At 38.3% G+C, this 21,681-nt stretch overlaps 1 protein-coding gene across 1 annotated transcript in view; it reads left to right on the forward strand.

The window, feature by feature from the left end:
- Window positions 1-21,681, forward strand: part of LOC121369651 (spondin-1-like) — a 144,832-nt gene that overhangs the window by 75,438 nt on the left and 47,713 nt on the right. The window contains exons 2-3 of the mRNA XM_041494694.1: window positions 2,584-2,729; window positions 17,225-17,373. Coding sequence (XP_041350628.1) covers window positions 2,584-2,729; window positions 17,225-17,373 — 295 coding nt within the window. The remainder of the gene's footprint in view (window positions 1-2,583; window positions 2,730-17,224; window positions 17,374-21,681) is intronic.

Genomic DNA, 21,681 nt, shown 5'->3' on the forward strand with positions numbered 1-21,681 from the left:
AGGTGCTCAATTAGTGACTTTAAACAGCTCGCGAAGCAAATCTCAACCAGTATTATCACGCCAATGCTGTAGAAGTCATTTACACAACGAGCAGACGTGAAAACTGCAGGTGTCGGCTGCTGGCGGTTCGCATTGTTCTACTTCCCATTGAAATTTGTTTTACGATTACATAGCTATTTTTTCAAGCTGCTGTCAGTTCTTTAAGATATTTTCCTTACCAATTAAAGTTCAACGGCATTTGAGCCAAAACTGTCCAATATTGACCGTTAATTCTATGAATGTATCAACAGTTAACATTTTAACAATACAGAATGCTGCACAGGTCTGCAAAATCAAATAGTACTTCTATTGATTCTGTACCGAATTACAGAGCATCGGTGTGCAAATAAAGCTTTTTTTTCAAAACATTCGTTCGAACAAAAATGAAAGGAATGTCTTTTTAACAAACCCCAGTGACATTGCCCTTTAAGCAGCTATTAGGTGTCCAGCGTGTGGCAGTTGGATACACTGTCTCAACTATGACAAATAAAAACTCTGCAGATGGACCTTTCTAATTATGATTTTCTCACGTATACATCCGACTAACGTCCACACAGCCTCGGTGGTGTAGTGAGTGGTTAAGCCATCGGACTTAAGGCGGGTAGGTATGGGTTCGCATCCCAATAACGGCTCCCACCCAGAGTGGGTTTAACGACTCAATGGGTAGGTGTAAGGCCACTACATCGACTTCTCTCTCACTAACCACTAACAACTAACCACTGTCCTGGATAGACAGCCTAGATAGCTGAGGTGTGTGTGTCCAGGGCAGCGTGCTTGAACGTTATTTGGATACAAGCACGAAAATGAGTACAAAAAAAAGGTCATTTAGCGATTGATCGGTGATATTGAGGAACCGGCTGAAATTTATTTTTCAAATAAAAGGTTGTCACATCAAGTGTATATATATGAAGAAATATTTTAAAGATAAATATTTAATAAACAGTATATTTGGATATTTGGAGTTCGTACCTGGCGGGGAGAGGGCCAGACGGGCAATTGCAAGATTCCTTGCTATTTTTCTTTGTAGGAGTAACTGGTGTGGCGACAGTGGGTTTTCTTTTATTCTCTGTGGGCCAAGTCAGTGTTCTTGTCACTAACTTATGTTCAGGCAGACGGAGTTGTTTTTTTTGTTGGGGTTTTTTTTTTTTTTTGGGGGGGGGGGTTGTGGGTTTTTTTTTTTGGGGGGGTTGTTGTTTTTTTGTTTGACTCTTTCGCAAAGTGGTCATTCGATTTAATGTATAGCGTAAAAAAACAATGTAGCAAGCGAAAGCGACAAACGGTCAGTTGAACATACCCCTGGTGTTAAATACCAAACAGCCTTTGTTTAATAATAAATGTGCCGAGGTGTAGATAAACAAATATTCCATCTCTTTTTATTGCAACAGACATCCTTCTGAAACATTATTCTAGAATTATTATATTGTATTATGGAACATCAAAGTAACGTGCGTCTTGTTGCAGGTTTGCACTCTTGTTTGCACTGCCATAAACCGCTGGAGGCGTTTATGTGCAGTAACAAAGTGGGTATATGGTGCGATTCACAGCATTTGTCGGTGTGGCTTTTAGCTCACGATGAAAGTTATTAGGGCGGCAAATGGATGTCGTAAAGCGTGTAATAGTGTCGTAATATTTGATATACTATGTCACGTGGTTTAATAAAAACTATTATATTACTTTTGTTTCATAACTGGTACAGTGGGTTATATAGTCACAATAACATTTTTCGGTTTGTCAGTTGCTCCCCTTTAACAAATGTTTATATTTAAAAAATATATATTATTTTATAATAGGGATATTAAGCTTAGGCGAAGTTAGGGTATGAACAGGATAAAGCTAGATCGGTACTGGTAGATGACACTGTCATTAGGGGGTGGTTCGAAAGTTTGCAAATTTCTGATGTGGCAGTGGTAAAACGCTCGATTGATGCGCGGTCGGCCTAGGATCGATCCCCGTCAGAGGGCACATTGGGCTATTTTTGGTTCCAATCAGTGTACAACGACGGGTATATTATGGGCCGTAGTATGTGCTATCCTGTCTGTGAGATGGTGCATGATATAAAAGATCCTTTGCTATTATATGTCAGAATTACCAAATGTTTGACATCCAATTACAAAATGAAACAAAAATAAACCGGATCATAGACGTTTTTCTTGATGCTAAGATTAAAGTTAGTTTTGTTTAACAACACCACTAGAGCACATTGATTTATTGATCATCGGCTATTGGATATATAGTCTTAGGAAATATACATTTTTACATTAGTAGCATTGGATCTTTTATATGCACAATCCCACAGGATAACACATACCACGACCGTTGATATAAAACTCGTGGTGCACTGGCTGGAATGAGAAATAGCTCAATGGGTGCGTCAGTTGGGATCAATCCTAGACCAACTGTGCATCAAGCGAGTGTTTTACAGCTGGGCTATGTCCCACCCGTTGATGAATTAAGTTTTGGGATGTCATTAAGTATGTTAATTTCTTCATTAAATATCACTTTTATTACATGTATCTCATTGTTATGTGTTACTGTTTATTCCAGTAACATTGAATGGGACGCTGGAGAGGGGGAAAGAGGATGATGACGGGTCACGGCATAAGAGGAAGTTGGTTTCTTTTCTAGGATTTATGTTAGTCGCCGTGAAGAAAGGAGCAGCTAATGAAACCTATACATTAGGAACCTTTGATGTAAGTCTACATATTGTTGTCTACATATTGACTGCTAACTTAGTCTGACTCTTAAAGGGACTGTTCTGAGTTTGCGTCCATTGTAAGATGTTTCCGACTGACTAAATTTGACGACTAAATATATTTTCTTGTTGAATATCAGTGTCTGTATAAGAAGGTGATTGGTGTTGTCCAAACGTTACCTTCCAATATTTTTATACATATGAAAAAAAAAAAATCTTTAATTATGAAGTAAAATGAAAAATAACTGAGCACTACAAACATTAGCACATGATTGCAAATACATTGGTTATGCAGACAATTTTTTTTATTTAATATGTAATTTTAGTTGTTTAAGACTCAGTTATTAGTTGGAAACATCTTACAATGGTTGCAAACTCAGGATAGTCCCTGTAATGCTAATACATTACTGGTAACTTAACTATACACTAGATCATTGTGAACTCGATGTCACTGGTAACTAAGAGTAATTTGTAACCTAGCATCATGGATAACTAATTAATTGTCACTTGTAACTCTGTTACTGTTAGCAAAGTGCTATTTGTCACTGGTAATTCAGAATATTTTGTAACTTAGTACCATGGATAATTCAGTCATCAAGTTTTAGACTGGTAGAAGCCGAGTTTATATCTCTGTATTGGCTTTAAAAGTTAAAGTTTGTTTTTTCTCTTGACACCACTAGAGCACATTGATTTATTAATCATCAGCGACTGGATGTCAAACACTTGGTAATTCAGAGAAAACCCGCTACATTTTAAATTTTTTAATCTTTATTTATCCACAAGTTTTGCCACAGATATGACAGAATGTACCACTTTAGCCGTTGATACATTTGCACAGAGATATGTATAATAAGTTGAATAAAGTGCTCGGGTACATTTTTTACTACCAGATGGCTGTCAAATCTGGGTTCTCTTCTGATTCCTATCTGTGTATATATAAAAGATATCTCCCGATCTCGTGGAAGTCAAACCAGTTTATTTGTGAAAACATTCCAGTATAAGATAAAACATAAACACCAATTTGTAGTATTAGTGTCCTTCTATTTCGAAATAATACAATGAGTATTTCACATTTAATATTTAAAAAATATATTTTACTATTTTGTGTGTGTACTTAAACTAAGTTCTCATACAATTAAGTCTAGCTCTAGATATTTTTATTGGGTTTCAGTGGTGCTTGACGTAGGATATTTCAAGACCACAGCTGTTATTAAGATGGTTTTCAATGAATCTACTGATAACATCGTGATTGAGGTGTAATTATGGAATAAATACACAAGTGTTTAAATTTGTACTTGTGTGAAACTAAGTTTATAGTAGTCATTCAACCGTAACCACTAACCAGTAGTCACTTGAATTTGTACTAGTGTGAAACTAAGTTTATAGTAGTCATTCAACCGTAACCAGTAGTCACTTGAATTTTCTCACACTTCTCACACATGGGGGCGGGACTTAGCTTAGACAGTTGAGTGCTTGCTTCCGATGCATGCATCGCAGGATCGAACCACCTCAGTGGATATATTCGACTGACTTGCTTTTTTCTTGTTCCAACCAGTGCACCACAACTGGTCAAAGGCTGTGGTATGTGCTTTCCTGTCTGTGGGATGAAGCATATAACAGATCCCTTGCTACTAATGGAACAAAATGTAGTGGGTTTTCTCTGTAAGACTATATGTAAAAATTACCAAAGGTTTGACATCCAATAGCTTATGATTAATATATCAGTGTGCTCTAGTGGTGTATTTAAACCAAAAATTTTTCTCACATATTTTTAATGAAACTACTGAAGTTAGGTATGTGTATAATTACATCTGCGGTATATACATTGGTACACACCCCTCTAAAGCAGACACCTAAGGTTCTAAGTAAAACATTGTTTTATTGGGTGTCTGGCTGAGAGAGGTTCTATTCTGTATTGAAATTTAATAAGGGACCTTAAAAACATCCGGTTTTGAGGGAATTCCGATTTAGAGACGGTCCAATTCAACCCCCACCCACCCCTACCAGTGCCCCATGACCTGTATATATCAAACAACTTGGTATGTGATGTCCTGACTGGAAAAGTGCTTATAAAAGATCCCTTGCTGCTAATAGTAAAAGGTATCAGATATCCTCTGAAGACTGAGGGCTGGAATTAACAAATGTTTGATGTCCAGTATTAATTAATCAGGCTGCTCTAGTGGTGTTGTTAAACAAAACAAGCTTCAACTTTTATCACAGACACCAAACAGCGGTCTGGTTTTTAAGTATACTGAGATGTCATTAAACAAACATTCCTTTCCTTTCCACAACACGGGCAGGCCAGCTAACCATCCACTTGACAGTTTAGAGGAGTCTGCCCACACTGTTCAACAAGCGACCATCTTATTGATTCTTTCCTTTGAATTCACACCTTGGTCTTCCCACTGCAGCTGTGACGAAAAGACATCCTTTCAAACACCTGTTTGCTGGTAAACCAAATGAGTCTACACTGCTTTAAAACCCAGCAAACAGTTGGTGAAAAGAAAAAGCCTTAATAGGCAAAAGATGTTTTATCTTGAAAATATTTTGACATTGACATAGGCTTTGCTTTGTTTTTTGAAAATGTCTGATTTCAAAAGCCAGTCATTGTTTGACAAACAGCTAGTAGAGGTTTGCTGTTTAGATAACAGTTTGTACTGAGATACTGGCTGTGTTTGCTGGGTCAACATCTTTATGCAGCTGAACAATGCCTGTGTTGCAACCCCATTAACACACACATGCCATTTGTGTTTCAAAGTGATTTACACAACGGTTTTGTCCATTTTGTCGTATGCATTCCTCTGTTAAATGTGTACAGTATGAATATACATAGGATTTGTATGGGTTTGTTCTGGGCACATACCATGTACATTGAAGATGCAAGTACATATGTAATAGGAATATATATATATATATATATACTCTTCAAAAGAAGAAACGCAAAACCACATTGTCGTAACATTTGGAGAATTGATTTAATTATTGAATGGTGAGTCCGATAATTACCAAATGTTGCAGGATTGTTCACAATTCACTCTAGTCCATTGTGAGTAAGTGATAGGACACACCACCAAGGTCAAGGTCATCTGGAGTCAATACCGGGTGTGGCCTCCGCGTGTGTTGACAACTGCCTGGCACCGCCTGCCCATTGAAGCAACCAGAGTACGGATGACGTCCCGGGGGATGGTGGCCCACTCGGCCTGCAAGGCTGCTGCCAGCTCGGGCAGGGTCTGGGGCTGTGGTTGTCGCTGTCGGAGGCGTCGGTCCAACTCGTCCCATAGATGCTCAATTGGGTTCAAATCCGGTGATTTCGATGGCCAAGGAAGGACATTAATGTTGTTGTTCTGTAGGAAAGCCGTTGTGAGACGTGCTGTGTGAGGCCTGGCGTTGTCATGTTGGAACACTGCGTTGGAATTGGCCATAACTGGAACGATGTGTGGCCGGAGGATCTGGTCAATGTAGCCCTGTGCATTCAGGTTGCCCTGCACGTGGACCAGGTCAGTTCTGCCAGTGTGTGAGATGGCTGCCCACACCATGACACTACCCCCGCCGAATCTGTCCACTTCCTGCACGCAGTTTGCCGCATAACGTTCACCACAACGCCTATACACGCGACATCTTCCATCATAACGTCGGAGCAGAAATCGGGACTCGTCACTGAACCACACCTGTCTCCATCGCAGTTGAGGCCATTGTCGATGAATCTGGCACCACTGCAGTCGGAGTCGACGGTGTTGTGGTGTTAAGATGACACCTCGAACTGGACGTCTGGCACGAATTCCTACCTCACGTAGGCGGTTCCGTACGGTCTGGTCGGATATCCTGCGCAAACCTGGTATTGCTGCGGCTGTGGAGGTGGCAGTAGTCAATCGTTCCCGAAGGTGGCGTACCCGGATGTAGCGGTCCTGCCCGGGGGTAGTGACCCGTGGTCGACCGGATCTAGGGAGGTCACGTGTTGATCCATGTTGCTGGTAACGGTCCCACAGTCTGGAGATGGTGCTTGGGGACACATGGAATGCCCTGGCAACAGCCGTTCTGGATTCGCCTGCGTCTAGTCGGCCGATGGCATTGTTTCTCTGCGGTTCACTTAGACGTGGCATGTCCTGGATTGTCAACTGTCGGCCAGATACAGAGGCCAGGCAAGCGAACACCCTGCTCTTTTATACTGTCGGTGTTCATGTTGCACGTGCAGACAACGCACGTGCAGTGGTGACATGGTTTGCACGTGGCTGCGTTTTTGCGAATATTCACATTTTGGAACTTTATTGTACAGTAGCTGCGTTTTATCGAATGTAACCATGGGAATGTGTTTGGGACATGCAATGACCTTATATTCACAAAGCATGAACCGGTAGGAAACATAAAATCGGAGTTATAACCCATTTGTACCCTTTTGCGTTTCTTTTTTTGAAGAGTATATATACTCAATAAAATTTATTGAGGGCCAGTGAATATTTGGTAATTCTCTTCTAGCAGGGGTGGATCCAGAAAATCCATTTAGGAGGTTACCAATGACATGGGGGGGGGGGGGGGGAGACGAGACGTAGCCCAGTGGTAAAGTGCTCACTTGATGCTTGGTCAGTTTAGGATCGACCCCCTTCATTGGACCCATTTGGCTATTTCTCATTCCAGCCAGTGCTTTACAACTGGTGTAACAAAGGCCATGGTATGTACTATCCTGTCTATGGGATGGTGCATATAAAAGATACCTAGCTGCTAATCGAAAAGAGTAGACATGAAGTGACGACAGCGGGTTTCATCCCTCGATATCTGTGTGGTCCTTAACCATATGTCCGATGCCATATAACCGTAAATAAAATGTGTTAAGTGCATCGCTAAATAAAACATTTCCTTCCAATGACATGTGGCACAAACATTCCCGAAGGGATTCCTCAGATTCTCCGACATAATTTTTTTTAATAATAATAATAAAAATATAACTGTCAATAAATTTAGAGAAGGGTGGGTGAGTCCCTGGCACCCCCCTTAGATCCGCCACTGGCTAGCTTCATATTATTTTAGCAAGTTGTGATCACAGATGACTTCTGAATATTGTTTCCGTGAAATATAGTCCATGATACGTAGAAAATCCTTTTACATTGTGTTTCTGTGTATGTATGAAAACTAACGAAATACACATTTGGCACATACACATTTGACACATTTTGTTCACTTTAAATTGCTGTTTAAATCATTTAGCTTACGAACATGCCACAATACTGACACCTCAAAATTAAGAAGCTGGGGGGTTTTGTGGGGTTTTTTTTACCATATTTAAAGAAAAATGTCGGAAATACCTCCTGGCTCTTAATTCATTTTTCTAAGGAAGAAAGGAAGGAATGTTTTATTTAATGACACACATAGTACATTTTGATTACAGTTGCATGGCTATGAACATATAGTTAATGATCACACATAATTTTAATAGTAGGCATTGTGCTACAAATGCCAACACACACACACACACACACATGCACACACACATACACACACACACACACAGCACACAGACACATGCACACATACACACACACGCACACACACACATGCACATGCACACACACACTCACATACACATGCACACACTCTATTAAAGCTGGTTTATAAAACCCATTTTGATTACAGTTATTTGGCTATTTCTCACTCCAGCCAGTGCATCACGACTGGTTCATCAAAGGCCGTGGTATGTGCTGTCCTGTCTATGGGATGGTGTATATAAAAGATCCCTTGATGCTAATCAAAAAGAGTAGCCCATGAAGTGGCAACAGCGGATTTCCTCTCTCAATATCTGTGTGGTCCTTAACCATATGTCCAACGCCATATAACCGTAAATAAAATGTGTTGAGTGCATCGTTAAATAAAATATGTCCTTTTTCTTTTTGGAAAGAGTTACAGCTTACTTATCATCAGACATAATAAACTGTGTTAAGGAAACTTCTAAATTTTAAATGTTAGTTTTTAGCACTAAGTACACTCAAGCCATAACCTCACATATAAAGAGGCTAAGGCTGGAGGACACACAAACTAACTTCTATGTTCATGCTCGACCTAATCAGCAAAAAAAATGTTCCTTTCATCCAATGCATTCAACTGGAATTTTTACACTCCTTATGTATAGATGCTCTGAACTGTAATTTTTTCACTTTTGTGTTTGTCTAGTGAAACCATTCAGCAACCGAACAAAAAGTCACATCATCCCTTGAGACACATTTTTAAAAAGCTGTCATCACATGTAATGATGTAGTTTTGTGACTGAATGGTGGCCAGACAATATTTTACATTTCGGCTTTTGGGAAATAACTTGTTTTAAACTCATGAACAACAGTTATAACTAAATACCTTTAAATCTGTTGTTAATAAACGTTACGAATGTCTTTTCAGAGATATGTTTTATAATGTAAGAATGGAAGGAAGAATGGCTGAATCAGGTGCCGTGTAATAAAACTTTAAACATATAATTAGACCATATTGTCATTGGAAGTTATTGAATAAGGAACCTACACAATAGAAATCCCTATAGTGGCTGTTTGTGAGGTCACTGAGTACAAATATTCAATCCACCATTATAAAATGATAGTAGTGATAGTGATTAGATAGATACAGACATGTAGGCAGACAGGCAGGCACATAGACAGACAGATGCACACACACACACACACACACATTTGTTTAAATACAGAAAGGCAGACAGATAGACATATGTGTTATTATATTTTCCAGAATCCATTTCACAATATCTACAATTTAAATCTTTTTCATGAGAACATACCTCTAGACCCCATAAGTATTTTGCTGGCCTCTGTTATTAATATTAAGACCAAGGTGATTACAGTCTTAATATTAATTATTATTTCTATTAGATTTTATGCCTAACACTCAATCATTTTAATATAATTATATTTTGTTATGTTGGTTTGGATTAGAAAAATGTTATGCGAAATCAAGATTTTTTTAATATTGTGCAATTCCAATAAATATATTATAATTGATAATGTTAAACTTAATTAGGTTAAAACAAATGAAAATAGAAGCTGTTATGTTATAATATGTGGTGTTGAAGATAGTATGTTTGAAATGAAAGGTGTTATGTTATAATATGTGGTGTTGAAGATAGTATGTTTGAAATGAAAGGTGTTATGTTATAATATGTGGTGTTGAAGATAGTATGTTTGAAATGAAAGGTGTTATGTTATAATATGTGGTGTTAAAGATGGTACATTTGAAATGAAAGTTATTGATCTGTTATTATCTGTTATGTTGAAGATAATATAAGAAAAATAAAAACCATTATGTTATGACCAGAAGTGTTGTTATGTCATGATCTATGGTGTTGGACATAGTACATTTGAAATGAAAGCCATTATGCCATGATATGTGGGGTTGAAGAAGTACATTTAAAATAAAAGTTGTTATGGTGCTGAAGAAAGTATAAATGAAATGGTATGTGGTGTTGATAACAGTATAAGTCAAAATGAAAGCTGTTGTACCATGATCTGTGGTGTTGAAGATAGTATATGATCTTTGGTATGGAAGATTAGATAACTGGTTTAATTGAAAATGAAAGATGTTACACTATGATCTTTTGTGTGAAAGATTAGATAACTAGTATAAATGAAGATGAAAGTGGTTATGCCATGATCAGTGATGTTGAAGACAGTACATTTAAAATAAAAGCTGTTATGATATGTGGTGTTGAAGATTAGATAGTATAAGTGAAAATAAAAGCTATTATGCCATGATATGTGGTGTTAAAGATTAGATAGTATAAGTAAAAATGAAAGTTGTTATGCCATGATATGTGGTGTTAAAGATTAGATAGTATAAGTGAAAATGAAAGTTGTTATGCCATGATATGTGGTGTTGAAGATTAGATAGTATAAGTGAAAATGAAAGTTGTTATGCCATGATATGTGGTGTTAAAGATTAGATAGTATAAGTGAAAATGAAAGCTGTTATGCCATGATATGTGGTGTTAAAGATTAAATAGTATAAGTGAACATGAAAGTTGTTATGCCATGATATGTGGTGTTAAAGATTAGATAGTATAAGTGAAAATGAAAGTTGTTATGCCATGATATGTGGTGTTAAAGATTAGATAGTATAAGTGAAAATGAAAGTTGTTATGCCATGATATGTGGTGTTGAAGATTAGATAGTATAAGTGAAAATAAAAGCTATTATGCCATATGTGGTGTTAAAGATTAGATAGTATAAGTGAAAATGAAAGTTGTTATGCCATGATATGTGGTGTTGAAGATTAGATAGTATAAGTGAACATGAAAGCTGTTATGCCATGATATGTGGTGTTGAAGATTAGATAGTATAAGTGAACATGAAAGCTGTTATGCCATAATATGTGGTGTTGAAGATTAGATAGTATAAGTGAACATGAAAGTTGTTATGCCATGATATGTGGTGTTGAAGATTAGATAGTATAAGTGAAAATAAAAGCTATTATGCCATATGTGGTGTTAAAGATTAGATAGTATAAGTGAAAATGAAAGTTGTTATGCCATGATATGTGGTGTTGAAGATTAGATAGTATAAGTGAACATGAAAGCTGTTATGCCATGATATGTGGTGTTGAAGATTAGATAGTATAAGTGAACATGAAAGCTGTTATGCCATAATATGTGGTGTTGAAGATTAGATAGTATAAGTGAACATGAAAGTTGTTATGCCATGATATGTGGTGTTGAAGATTAGATAGTATAAGTGAACATGAAAGTTGTTATGCCATGATATGTGGTGTTGAAGATTAGATAGTATAAGTGAACATGAAAGTTGTTATGCCATGATATGTGGTGTTAAAGATTAGATAGTATAAGTGAAAATGAAAGATGTTATGCCATGATATGTGGTGTTGAAGATTAGATAGTATAAGTGAACATGAAAGCTGTTATGCCATATGTGGTGTTGAAGATTAGATAGTATAAGTGAACATGAAAGCTGTTATGCCATGATATGTGGTGTGGACGAAAGTCTCATCTTTTACCTGCAATATCTGTCAGGCCGTTTCATTGGTTACAATGATTGTGGTGTAACACTGATCCAGCTTAATCCTCTCAGATGAATGGGATAGCCATTTAAACAGTGTTTGGTATTCAGCGTGCAGTGCGAGAGGGTTTACCACACAACCAGCTACAAATCATCCCTTAAGCTTAGATCAGAATTGAGATGGAGTCTAGTTTAGATGGGTTTATTCACCTGTTGGATATATTCAGTATATCACGGTTTCTGCCAGAGGAGACAGAGAGTAAAATTACGTACCCTAAAATTTTGGAAAGTAATGGATATATTTTTATGATTTTTAGATAGATGAAAGTAAGAGAATTGATGTTTAAGTATTTGGCAAAGTGCATAAAATGCAGTGTCCAATTTCAAAACATTTCAAATCCATAACCACATAATAGGGGCATTTAATGTCTGGGTTTTTTTATTTATTACATACTCTCAATTTATTTTCTGGCAAAAAGCCTATATACAGTATGTATAGTAGTGTTTGTACAGTGCTCCTACAGGCAGTTACTACATGTATAGTGGGAATTACAACATTTTAATACATGTATACATCCACGTGACATCACACTATTGTTCTAGGTGTAGATTATTTTTCAAGAATCAACACCTGTGAAACAATGCAATTTGAACTTTTTATGCATTCAGGTCAGGGATTCGAACCCATTACTGACAAAACTTAATTAATTTGTACAAGTACAACGCTTAGCCCATGAGGCCAAACATCTTCGTCATCAAATGAACATGTAATTTAAGCCTTAGAAACCTGATACTAGTGATAGTAATATATTCTGGTGGAACACAGCGAAGATTGTTGAACACTAAATCAGAGGTTATAAATTACACATTTAGCACATGCATTAATTCCAGTCAACCACTGCTAGGGATTTCCTGACTGAATCGTTCAGGTTAGGTTCGAAAGGATCCTATCATTTTGGGTTATTAGTTTTGTAAATATTCTTTGCCATTTTAACGAATATTTTGATTTTAAAAGATAAAATAGAAGTTAAAATAGCAATCACATAATTTGTGTTAATGAATAATGGATTAAGTTGGAGAATGCGGTGTACATTCCTAAAAAATAAAAAAAATTCACGAATCTTCACCCCCTCTCCATTACAGATTGGTGAACTCTAACACAGAGAATGGACGGGACGTAGCCCAGTGGTAAAGCACTTGCTTTATGCGCGGTCGGTTTGGGATCTATCCCCATCAGTTTTCCACCAAACCAAGCTAAACAATTTTACTCTTGGTTACTCTTTATTTTGTTAAATAAACTTTGCAAAGATAAAAAACAAAACAACAACAAAAAAGGGTTTAAACAATTGAAAAAATGAATTAAATTCCTAGTTGCTTTGCCATTCATTGCAGTAATCGTGAGATGTACATGTAAGCTATGAAAAGGAGCTCAATCAAATTCGCAAGTGAATCTAACTTTGTAACAATCAAGCTCAGAATAAAGGGAGTACATGTGTTTCCTCCAATTATTTAAAAATCAAAGCTGTAATTAATCCCTTAATTGTTATTTGTCAACTGCACAACAGTGACACTGGAACATGCGCACATGTAATTAGCTCTGCGTATGCAGTCACGTTATCGGCTGAGTGGGTATTCAAAGTATAAGTGACCGTCCGGTTTTCAGAGGTAAAATTTGCATTAAAGAAACACAAAGGGACCGGATAATTTCATCCGGTGCAGTTTAAAGAGGTTTCCGGTTTAGAGGGGTAAATTTTAGTGTTAAAAGATACGCAAATCACGGGACCGTGTAAAACGTCCGGTTTTGAGGGAATTCTGGTTTACTGAGGGTCTGGTTTTGAGGGGTTTCACTGTACATCTAAGGCCATGGTATGTGCTATCCTGTCTATGGGATAGTGCATACAAAAGATCCCTTGCTCCTAATCAAAAAGAGTAGCCCATGAATTAGCAACAGCTGGTTTCCTCCCTTAATATCTGTGTGGTCCTTAACCATATGTCCGAAGTCATATAACTGTAAATAAAATGTGTTGAGTGCATCGTTAAATAAACCATTTCCTTCTAACACAGAGCGACACTCAGTGTAATCTTAGAGGAGAATAATCTTTAGTGGGTGGGTGGTAAATGTGTTTCTGAATACAATGTATATAATTTGGCTCATTGTATTAGATGTCAAACTTATACCTGTATTTTTATTTGCTGCAGACTTGGAGAAAAAAACTGCTTCTGTTGCAGAGGGTATTCTTACTGAAATTGAATAGCAAAAAGAGTTAAAGTTTTGTTTAAAGACACCACTAGAGCATTTTGATAATTAATCATCAGCTATTGGATGTCAAATACGGTACTTGATCATTTTGACACTTCGGTTTCAAAGAAAACCAGCTACATTGTTTCATTAGCAGCAAAGGATCTTTTATATATGCACTTTCCCATGACAGCACATGCCATGGTCTTTGATATATAGTAAAACCCCTCTAAACTGGACACTCATGAGATCAAGTTAAAAGTCTGTTTTAAAAGGATATCTAGTTTAGAGGCATTATGTTTTGTACTGATACTTAAAAAGGGACTGTGAAAAACATCTGGTTTTGAGGAAATTCCAGTTTACAGAGGGTCCAGTTTACAGAGGGTCCAGTTTTGCAGGGTTTCACTGTACCAGTTATGGGACACTGGTTGGGATAGGTCTGGGATAGATCCAGCCAATGCACCATGACTAGTATATCAAAGGACGTGATATGTGCTATCCCATCTGTGGGATGGTGCATATAAAAGGTTCCTTGTTACTAATGGAACAATGTAGCGGGTTTCTTCTCTACTTAAGACTAATATGTAAAAATTACCAAATGTTTGACATTAAATAGCCATTGATTAAAAAGATCAGTGTGCTCTTGTGGTGTCATTAAACAAAACAAACTTTAACTTTCAGTTGGGACAGCAGAAAAGGATATTTTATGTGAACTTAATCCCCTAAAACGAATAATCAATATGTATACATAGACTCACATATATATATATGTTTGTATTGTACGTTTCCCCACAGATCTTTACATTGTGGTTTTACATAACTGTATAAATAATATTTCCATATACTTACCTTTTCTGACACCCAATAGCCGATGTGTATTTTTCTGCTGGGGTGTTGTTAAACATTCATTTATTCATTAATTCATTTATTCATTCATTCATCCATCCACATATATATACATACCAGTTCTACCAGTATACATCTATAATATAGGGTGTATCGTGGAGGTCATGACCTTCAGGTGTCAGAGGTGAAACAAATGATACACCAAGCACACCACGCTTCGTGTGGCCCATACGCTTTATTAACGAGGGAAGTCAGTGATTACAACACGCCAAATCCATCACTTTCCAAATAGCTTGTCTGAAATGTTGACAGATCTAGATTACTATGTGGGTTTTTTCTTACAAGTTAATTGATCAAGATGGCTGAACTAGATGTTTTGTCTTCTCAGGATTACAGTGGAATGATGTGGCTTAGTGGTAGAATGCTCGCTTGAAAAGAAAGAAAGAAAGAAATTTTTTATTTAACGACACACTCAACACAATGTATTTACAGTTATATATGGTGTCAGACATATGGTTAAGGATCACACGGATATTGAGAGAGGAAACCCGCTATCGCCACTTCATAGGCTACTCTTTTCGATTAGCAGCAGGGGATCTTTTATATGCACCATCCCATAGACAGGATAGCACATACCACAGCCTTTGATGTACCAGTCGTGGTGCACTGGCTGGAGCGAGAAATAGCCCAGTGGACCCACAGGTGGGGATTGATCCCAAACTGACTGCACATCAAGCGAGCGCTTTACCACTGGGCTATGTCTCACCCCACATTATGTTGAATGCCTAATATCTTCTGCTTAAACAGTGTGTGCTGGAGTGTCATTAAACATTTCACTTTCTCCTTTTACATAGCTATGTCTCACCTCCACATTATGTTGAATGGCTAATATCTTCTGTTTAAACAGTGTGTGCTGGAGTGTCATTAGGCATTTCACTTTCTCCTTTTACGTAGCTATGTCTCATCCCTCACATTATGTTAATTGCCTAATATCTTCTGTTTAAACAGTGTGTGCTGGAGTGTCATTAGGCATTTCACTTTCTCCTTTTACGTAGCTATGTCTCATCCCTCACATTATGTTGAATGCCTAATATCTTCTGCTTAAACAGTGTGTGCTGGAGTGTCATTAAACATTTCACTTTCTCCTTTTACGTAGCTATGTCTCACCTCCACATTATGTTGAATGCCTAATATCTTCTGTTTAAACAGTGTGTGCTGGAGTGTCATTAGGCATTTCACTTTCTCCTTTTACGTAGCTATGTCTCATCCCTCACATTATGTTGAATGCCTAATATCTTCTGTTTAAACAGTGTGTGCTGGAGTGTCATTAAACATTTCACTTTCTCCTTTTACATAGCTATGTCTCACCTCCACATTATGTTGAATGCCTAATATCTTCTGTTTAAACAGTGTGTGCTGGAGTGTCATTAGGCATTTCACTTTCTCCTTTTACGTAGCTATGTCTCATCCCTCACATTATGTTGAATGCCTAATATCTTCTGTTTAAACAGTGTGTGCTGGAGTGTCATTAAACATTTCACTTTCTCCTTTTACATAGCTATGTCTCACCTCCACATTATGTTGAATACCTAATATCTTCTGTTTAAACAGTGTGTGCTGGAGTGTCATTAGGCATTTCACTTTCTCCTTTTACGTAGCTATGTCTCACCTCCACATTATGTTGAATGCCTAATATCTTCTGTTTAAACAGTGTGTGCTGGAGTGTCATTAGACATTTCACTTTCTCCTTTTACATAGCTATGTCTCACCTCCACATTATGTTGAATGCCTAATATCTTCTGTTTAAACAGTGTGTGCTGGAGTGTCATTAGACATTTCACTTTCTCCTTTTACGTAGCTATGTCTCATCCCTCACATTATGTTGAATGCCTAATATCTTCTGTTTAAACAGTGTGTGCTGGAGTGTCATTAAACATTTCACTTTCTCCTTTTACATAGCTATGTCTCACCTCCACATTATGTTGAATGCCTAATATCTTCTGTTTAAACAGTGTGTGCTGGAGTGTCATTAGACATTTCACTTTCTCCTTTTACATAGCTGCTTAAGTACAAACCTTTAGTTCAACATTTGAATCCAATTGTTTTAGATTTCAGCCAATCATAATGTAATATTTTGTTTCTGTGGACTGATGCTCAGGTACAAACATTTATTTAAACATTAGGTCAAACTGTTTCAGATTTCAATCAATTTTAAATTTAATAATTTTATTTCTGTAGACTGCTGCTTAGGTACAAACATTTAATTCAACATTTGAGTTCAACTTTTAAATTTCAATCAATCTTGATTTAATAATTTTGTTTCTGTAGACTGCTGCATAGGTACAAACTTTTAATTCAACATTTGAATTTTGAATTTCAACCAATCGTAATGTAATATTTTTATTTCTGCAGACCAAAAAGTTTCATGGGCGGGCCCGGAATCTGGCTGATGATAAAACCTGTGACCACGACCTCATGTCCCATCACTACCTCATCAAGAAGAACAACATCAAGATGACGTGGATAGCGCCAGAAACAGGTTCCGGCTGCGTGGAGTTCAGGTAAAAACATTAAAACACCAATCTATGGGGCCATTTAAAATTATCAACAAGCATACAAGCCATACTACATTGTTTTTTGCTACACCTGCCTCCCATTTAAAAAGTGTACATTTTTTTATTTTTTTATCCAATTTTTTGTTGGTATTGTAGACCACATTTCAGTAACTACCGTATTTGACCGGAAATAAGCCCATGTCTTTGAATAAGCCCACCTCCGTTTTGATAGCATTTAAGAAATTAGGCCCTCATTCGTAAATAAGCCCACCCCCAACTTCGTCACCTTATAAATAACATGAAATTGCAAGTTTGCTCAAAGTTCATTTAAAAGGTCATACCTCCTGCAGATAATTAAACACAAATGTAACACAATATTTTACCACCAGTGAGATTTAGCAGTCTAACAATAACAGTGTGTAACATTGTTTTCAATTTCATGCCTGCAGTATTTCTCTGAAGTATCCAAGGCAAGTATGAACTAAAAACCAGTGTCTATTTTTACCACCACACTGGGTCCGCAGTTAATGCTAATTAAGCAAATACCGTATTCTGATTGGCTAAGAACAATGACCTTAGATTGACAATTCTTTGCAGTGTAAGCTAGCTGCCCATGTCAGAAACGTGTGTATAGGCTATTGAGTTTGTTGTTAATTGCTGTTGTTTTAAGTCTTCTCAGCATTAAATTTTGGATGTAAATAAACAGCACTGGTAAGTAATTGTAACATAGAAGGTGTGTTTCTGATAATTAGATACTAGTAAAAAAAAAAAAAAATTTAATTAATAAACAATTATTATTTATTAATAACAAATGGAACACTAATTAATAGATGTGCTACTGAACGTTTTTTGTTTTTTTCCTAGTTCATTTAAATATTGTTATTTATTTTAATTATTATTATTAAAAAATTTTTCAACAAAACTGGCCCCTTGTCTGGGAATAAGCCCACCCCATGCCAAGCTCACAATGAGTTGTCTTGGCCCCCTGGGCTTATTTCCGGTCAAATACGGTATTATTATTAGAGATGTCATATGGAACTGAATGTCAGTAATGTGGTAAACTGTTTGACATTATGGGCGAGGGTTCTGACTGTAGTCACTCTCTTTCCTCTTAATGTTGGTGACTGGCCTCAGTGGTGTCATGGTTAACTGTTTGACGCTGTGGGTGAGGGTTCTGATTGTAGTCACACTATTTCCTCTTAATGTTGGTGACCGGCCTCAGTGGTGTCATGGTTAACTGTTTGACACTATGGGTGAGGGTTCTGACTGTAGTCACACTATTTCCTCTTAATGTTGGTGACCGGCCTCAGTGGTGTCATGGTTAACTGTTTGACACTATGGGTGAGGGTTCTGATTGTAGTCACTCTCTTTCCTCTTAATGTTGGTGACCGGCCTCAGTGGTGTCATGGTTAACTGTTTGACACTGTGGGTGAGGGTTCTGATTGTAGTCACTCTCTTTCCTCTTAATGTTGGTGACCGGCCTCAGTGGTGTCATGGTTAACTGTTTGACACTGTGGGTGAGGGTTCTGATTGTAGTCACTCTCTTTCCTCTTAATGTTGGTGACCGGCCTCGGTGGTGTCATGGTTAACTGTTTGACACTGTGGGTGAGGGTTCTGATTGTAGTCACACTATTTCCTGTTAATGTTGGTGACCGGCCTCGGTGGTGTCATGGTTAACTGTTTGACACTGTGGGCGAGGGTTCTGATTGTAGTCACTCTCTTTCCTCTTCATGTTGGTGACCGGCCTCAGTGGTGTCATGGTTAACTGTTTGACACTGTCGGTGAGGGTTCTGATTGTAGTCACACTATTTCCTGTTAATGTTGGTGACCGGCCTCAGTGGTGTCATGGTTAACTGTTTGACACTGTGGGTGAGGGTTCTGATTGTAGTCACACTATTTCCTGTTAATGTTGGTGACCGGCCTCGGTGGTGTCATGGTTAACTGTTTGACACTGTGGGTGAGGGTCCTCTTAATGTTGGTGACCGGCCTCAGTGGTGTCATGGTTAACTGTTTGACACTGTGGGTGAGGGTTCTGATTGTAGTCACTCTCTTTCCTCTTAATGTTGGTGACCGGCCTCGGTGGTGTCATGGTTAACTGTTTGACACTGTGGGTGAGGGTTCTGATTGTAGTCACACTATTTCCTCTTAATGTTGGTGACCGGCCTTGGTGGTGTCATGGTTAACTGTTTGACACTGTGGGTGAGGGTTCTGATTGTAGTCACACTATTTCCTCTTAATGTTGGTGACCGGCCTCAGTGGTGTCATGGTTAACTGTTTGACATTGTGGGCGAGGGTTCTGATTGTAGTCACACTATTTCCTGTTAATGTTGGTGACCGGCCTCGGTGGTGTCATGGTTAACTGTTTGACACTGTGGGTGAGGGTTCTGATTGTAGTCACACTATTTCCTCTTAATGTTGGTGACCGGCCTCAGTGGTGTCATGGTTAACTGTTTGACACTGTGGGTGAGGGTTCTGATTGTAGTCACTCTCTTTCCTCTTAATGTTGGTGACTGGCCTCGGTGGTGTCATGGTTAACTGTTTGACACTGTGGGCGAGGGTTCTGATTGTAGTCACTCTCTTTCCTCTTAATGTTGGTGACCGGCCTCGGTGGTGTCATGGTTAACTGTTTGACACTGTGGGCGAGGGTTCTGATTGTAGTCACACTATTTCCTGTTAATGTTGGTGACCGGCCTCGGTGGTGTCATGGTTAACTGTTTGACACTGTGGGTGAGGGTTCTGATTGTAGTCACACTATTTCCTCTTAATGTTGGTGACCGGCCTCAGTGGTGTCATGGTTAACTGTTTGACACTGTGGGTGAGGGTTCTGATTGTAGTCACTCTCTTTCCTCTTAATGTTGGTGACCGGCCTCGGTGGTGTCATGGTTAACTGTTTGACACTGTGGGTGAGGGTTCTGATTGTAGTCACACTATTTCCTCTTAATGTTGGTGACCGGCCTCAGTGGTGTCATGGTTAACTGTTTGACACTGTGGGCGAGGGTTCTGATTGTAGTCACTCTCTTTCCTCTTAATGTTGGTGACCGGCCTCAGTGGTGTCATGGTTAAATGTTTGACACTGTGGGCGAGGGTTCTGATTGTAGTCACTCTCTTTCCTCTTAATGTTGGTGACCGGCCTCGGTGGTGTCATGGTTAACTGTTTGACACTGTGGGTAAGGGTTCTGATTGTAGTCACACTATTTCCTGTTAATTTTGGGGTAATCTCGTATTTCTTTCCATCAGTATATTTCATGTTTTAAATAATAAACTTCAACTTGCATGATGCATTGGGCTATTTCTCATTCCAGCCAGTGCACCACGACTGGTATATCAAAGGTTGTGGTATGTACTACCCTGTCTGTGGAATGGTGCATATAAAAGATCCCTTGCTGCTAATAGAAAAAGAGTAGCCGATGAAGTGGTGACAGCGGGTTTCCATTCTCAATATCTGTGTGGTCCTTAATCATATGTCTGACTGATGCCATATAATTGTAAATAAAATGTGTTGAGTGTGTCGTTAAATAAAACATTTCTTTCTTTCTTCAGACTTTTATTTTTTGGTGAAATTTGGTGACTGTGCTGCAAACCTTATATTATGATACTTATCGTGATACTTATTGTGATACCGGAAACCCATAAATCGATATACCAACCTGTAGTATTTTGTTTCTGACACATCTTATTCGGTTTACAAGCACACTGTTTCAGTTGGTCCTTAATGCATCTAACACAGGTGTTAAGACAATCGGGCTACTGTTCAGGTGTAATCCACCCAGTCAGAATGACAAAAACCGTGATTTACACAGATACCGATCTACGTAGGCAGATATTGACCTACTTACAGATGTATGTATCTGACCATCACCTGTTTACATACAATAGGAAAGGAAAGGAATATTTGTTTAATGACTTCTTCTCATATTTTACACAATGACTAAGTAGCTTGGTGTGTAACATATGGTTACTTCAACAAATGATCAAAAGAAAGAGAGGGATAGAGAGGGTGAGATTGAGAGGGATAGATTGAGAGAGAGAGAGAGAGAGAGAGAGAGAAAGAGAGAGAGAGAGAGAAAATGAGAGAGGGGAGGGAGGGAGAGAGAGGCAGAGAGGGGAAGGTGGAGAGGGAGGGAGAGAGGAGGGTGGAGAGACAGAGAGAGGGAGGGAGGGAGATGGAGAGACAGATACAGAGAGAAGATGGAAGGGGAGGAGGAGAAAGAGAAGTTGGTGTCTAACAAATGATTACATTGACAAAGAGAAGATGAGAGAGAGAGAGAGAGAGAGAGAGAGAGAGAGAGAAAGAGAGAGGAGAGAGAGGGAGAG

This window comes from Gigantopelta aegis, chromosome 4, assembly GCF_016097555.1.
Source record: "Gigantopelta aegis isolate Gae_Host chromosome 4, Gae_host_genome, whole genome shotgun sequence".
NCBI lineage: Eukaryota > Metazoa > Mollusca > Gastropoda > Neomphalida > Peltospiridae > Gigantopelta > Gigantopelta aegis.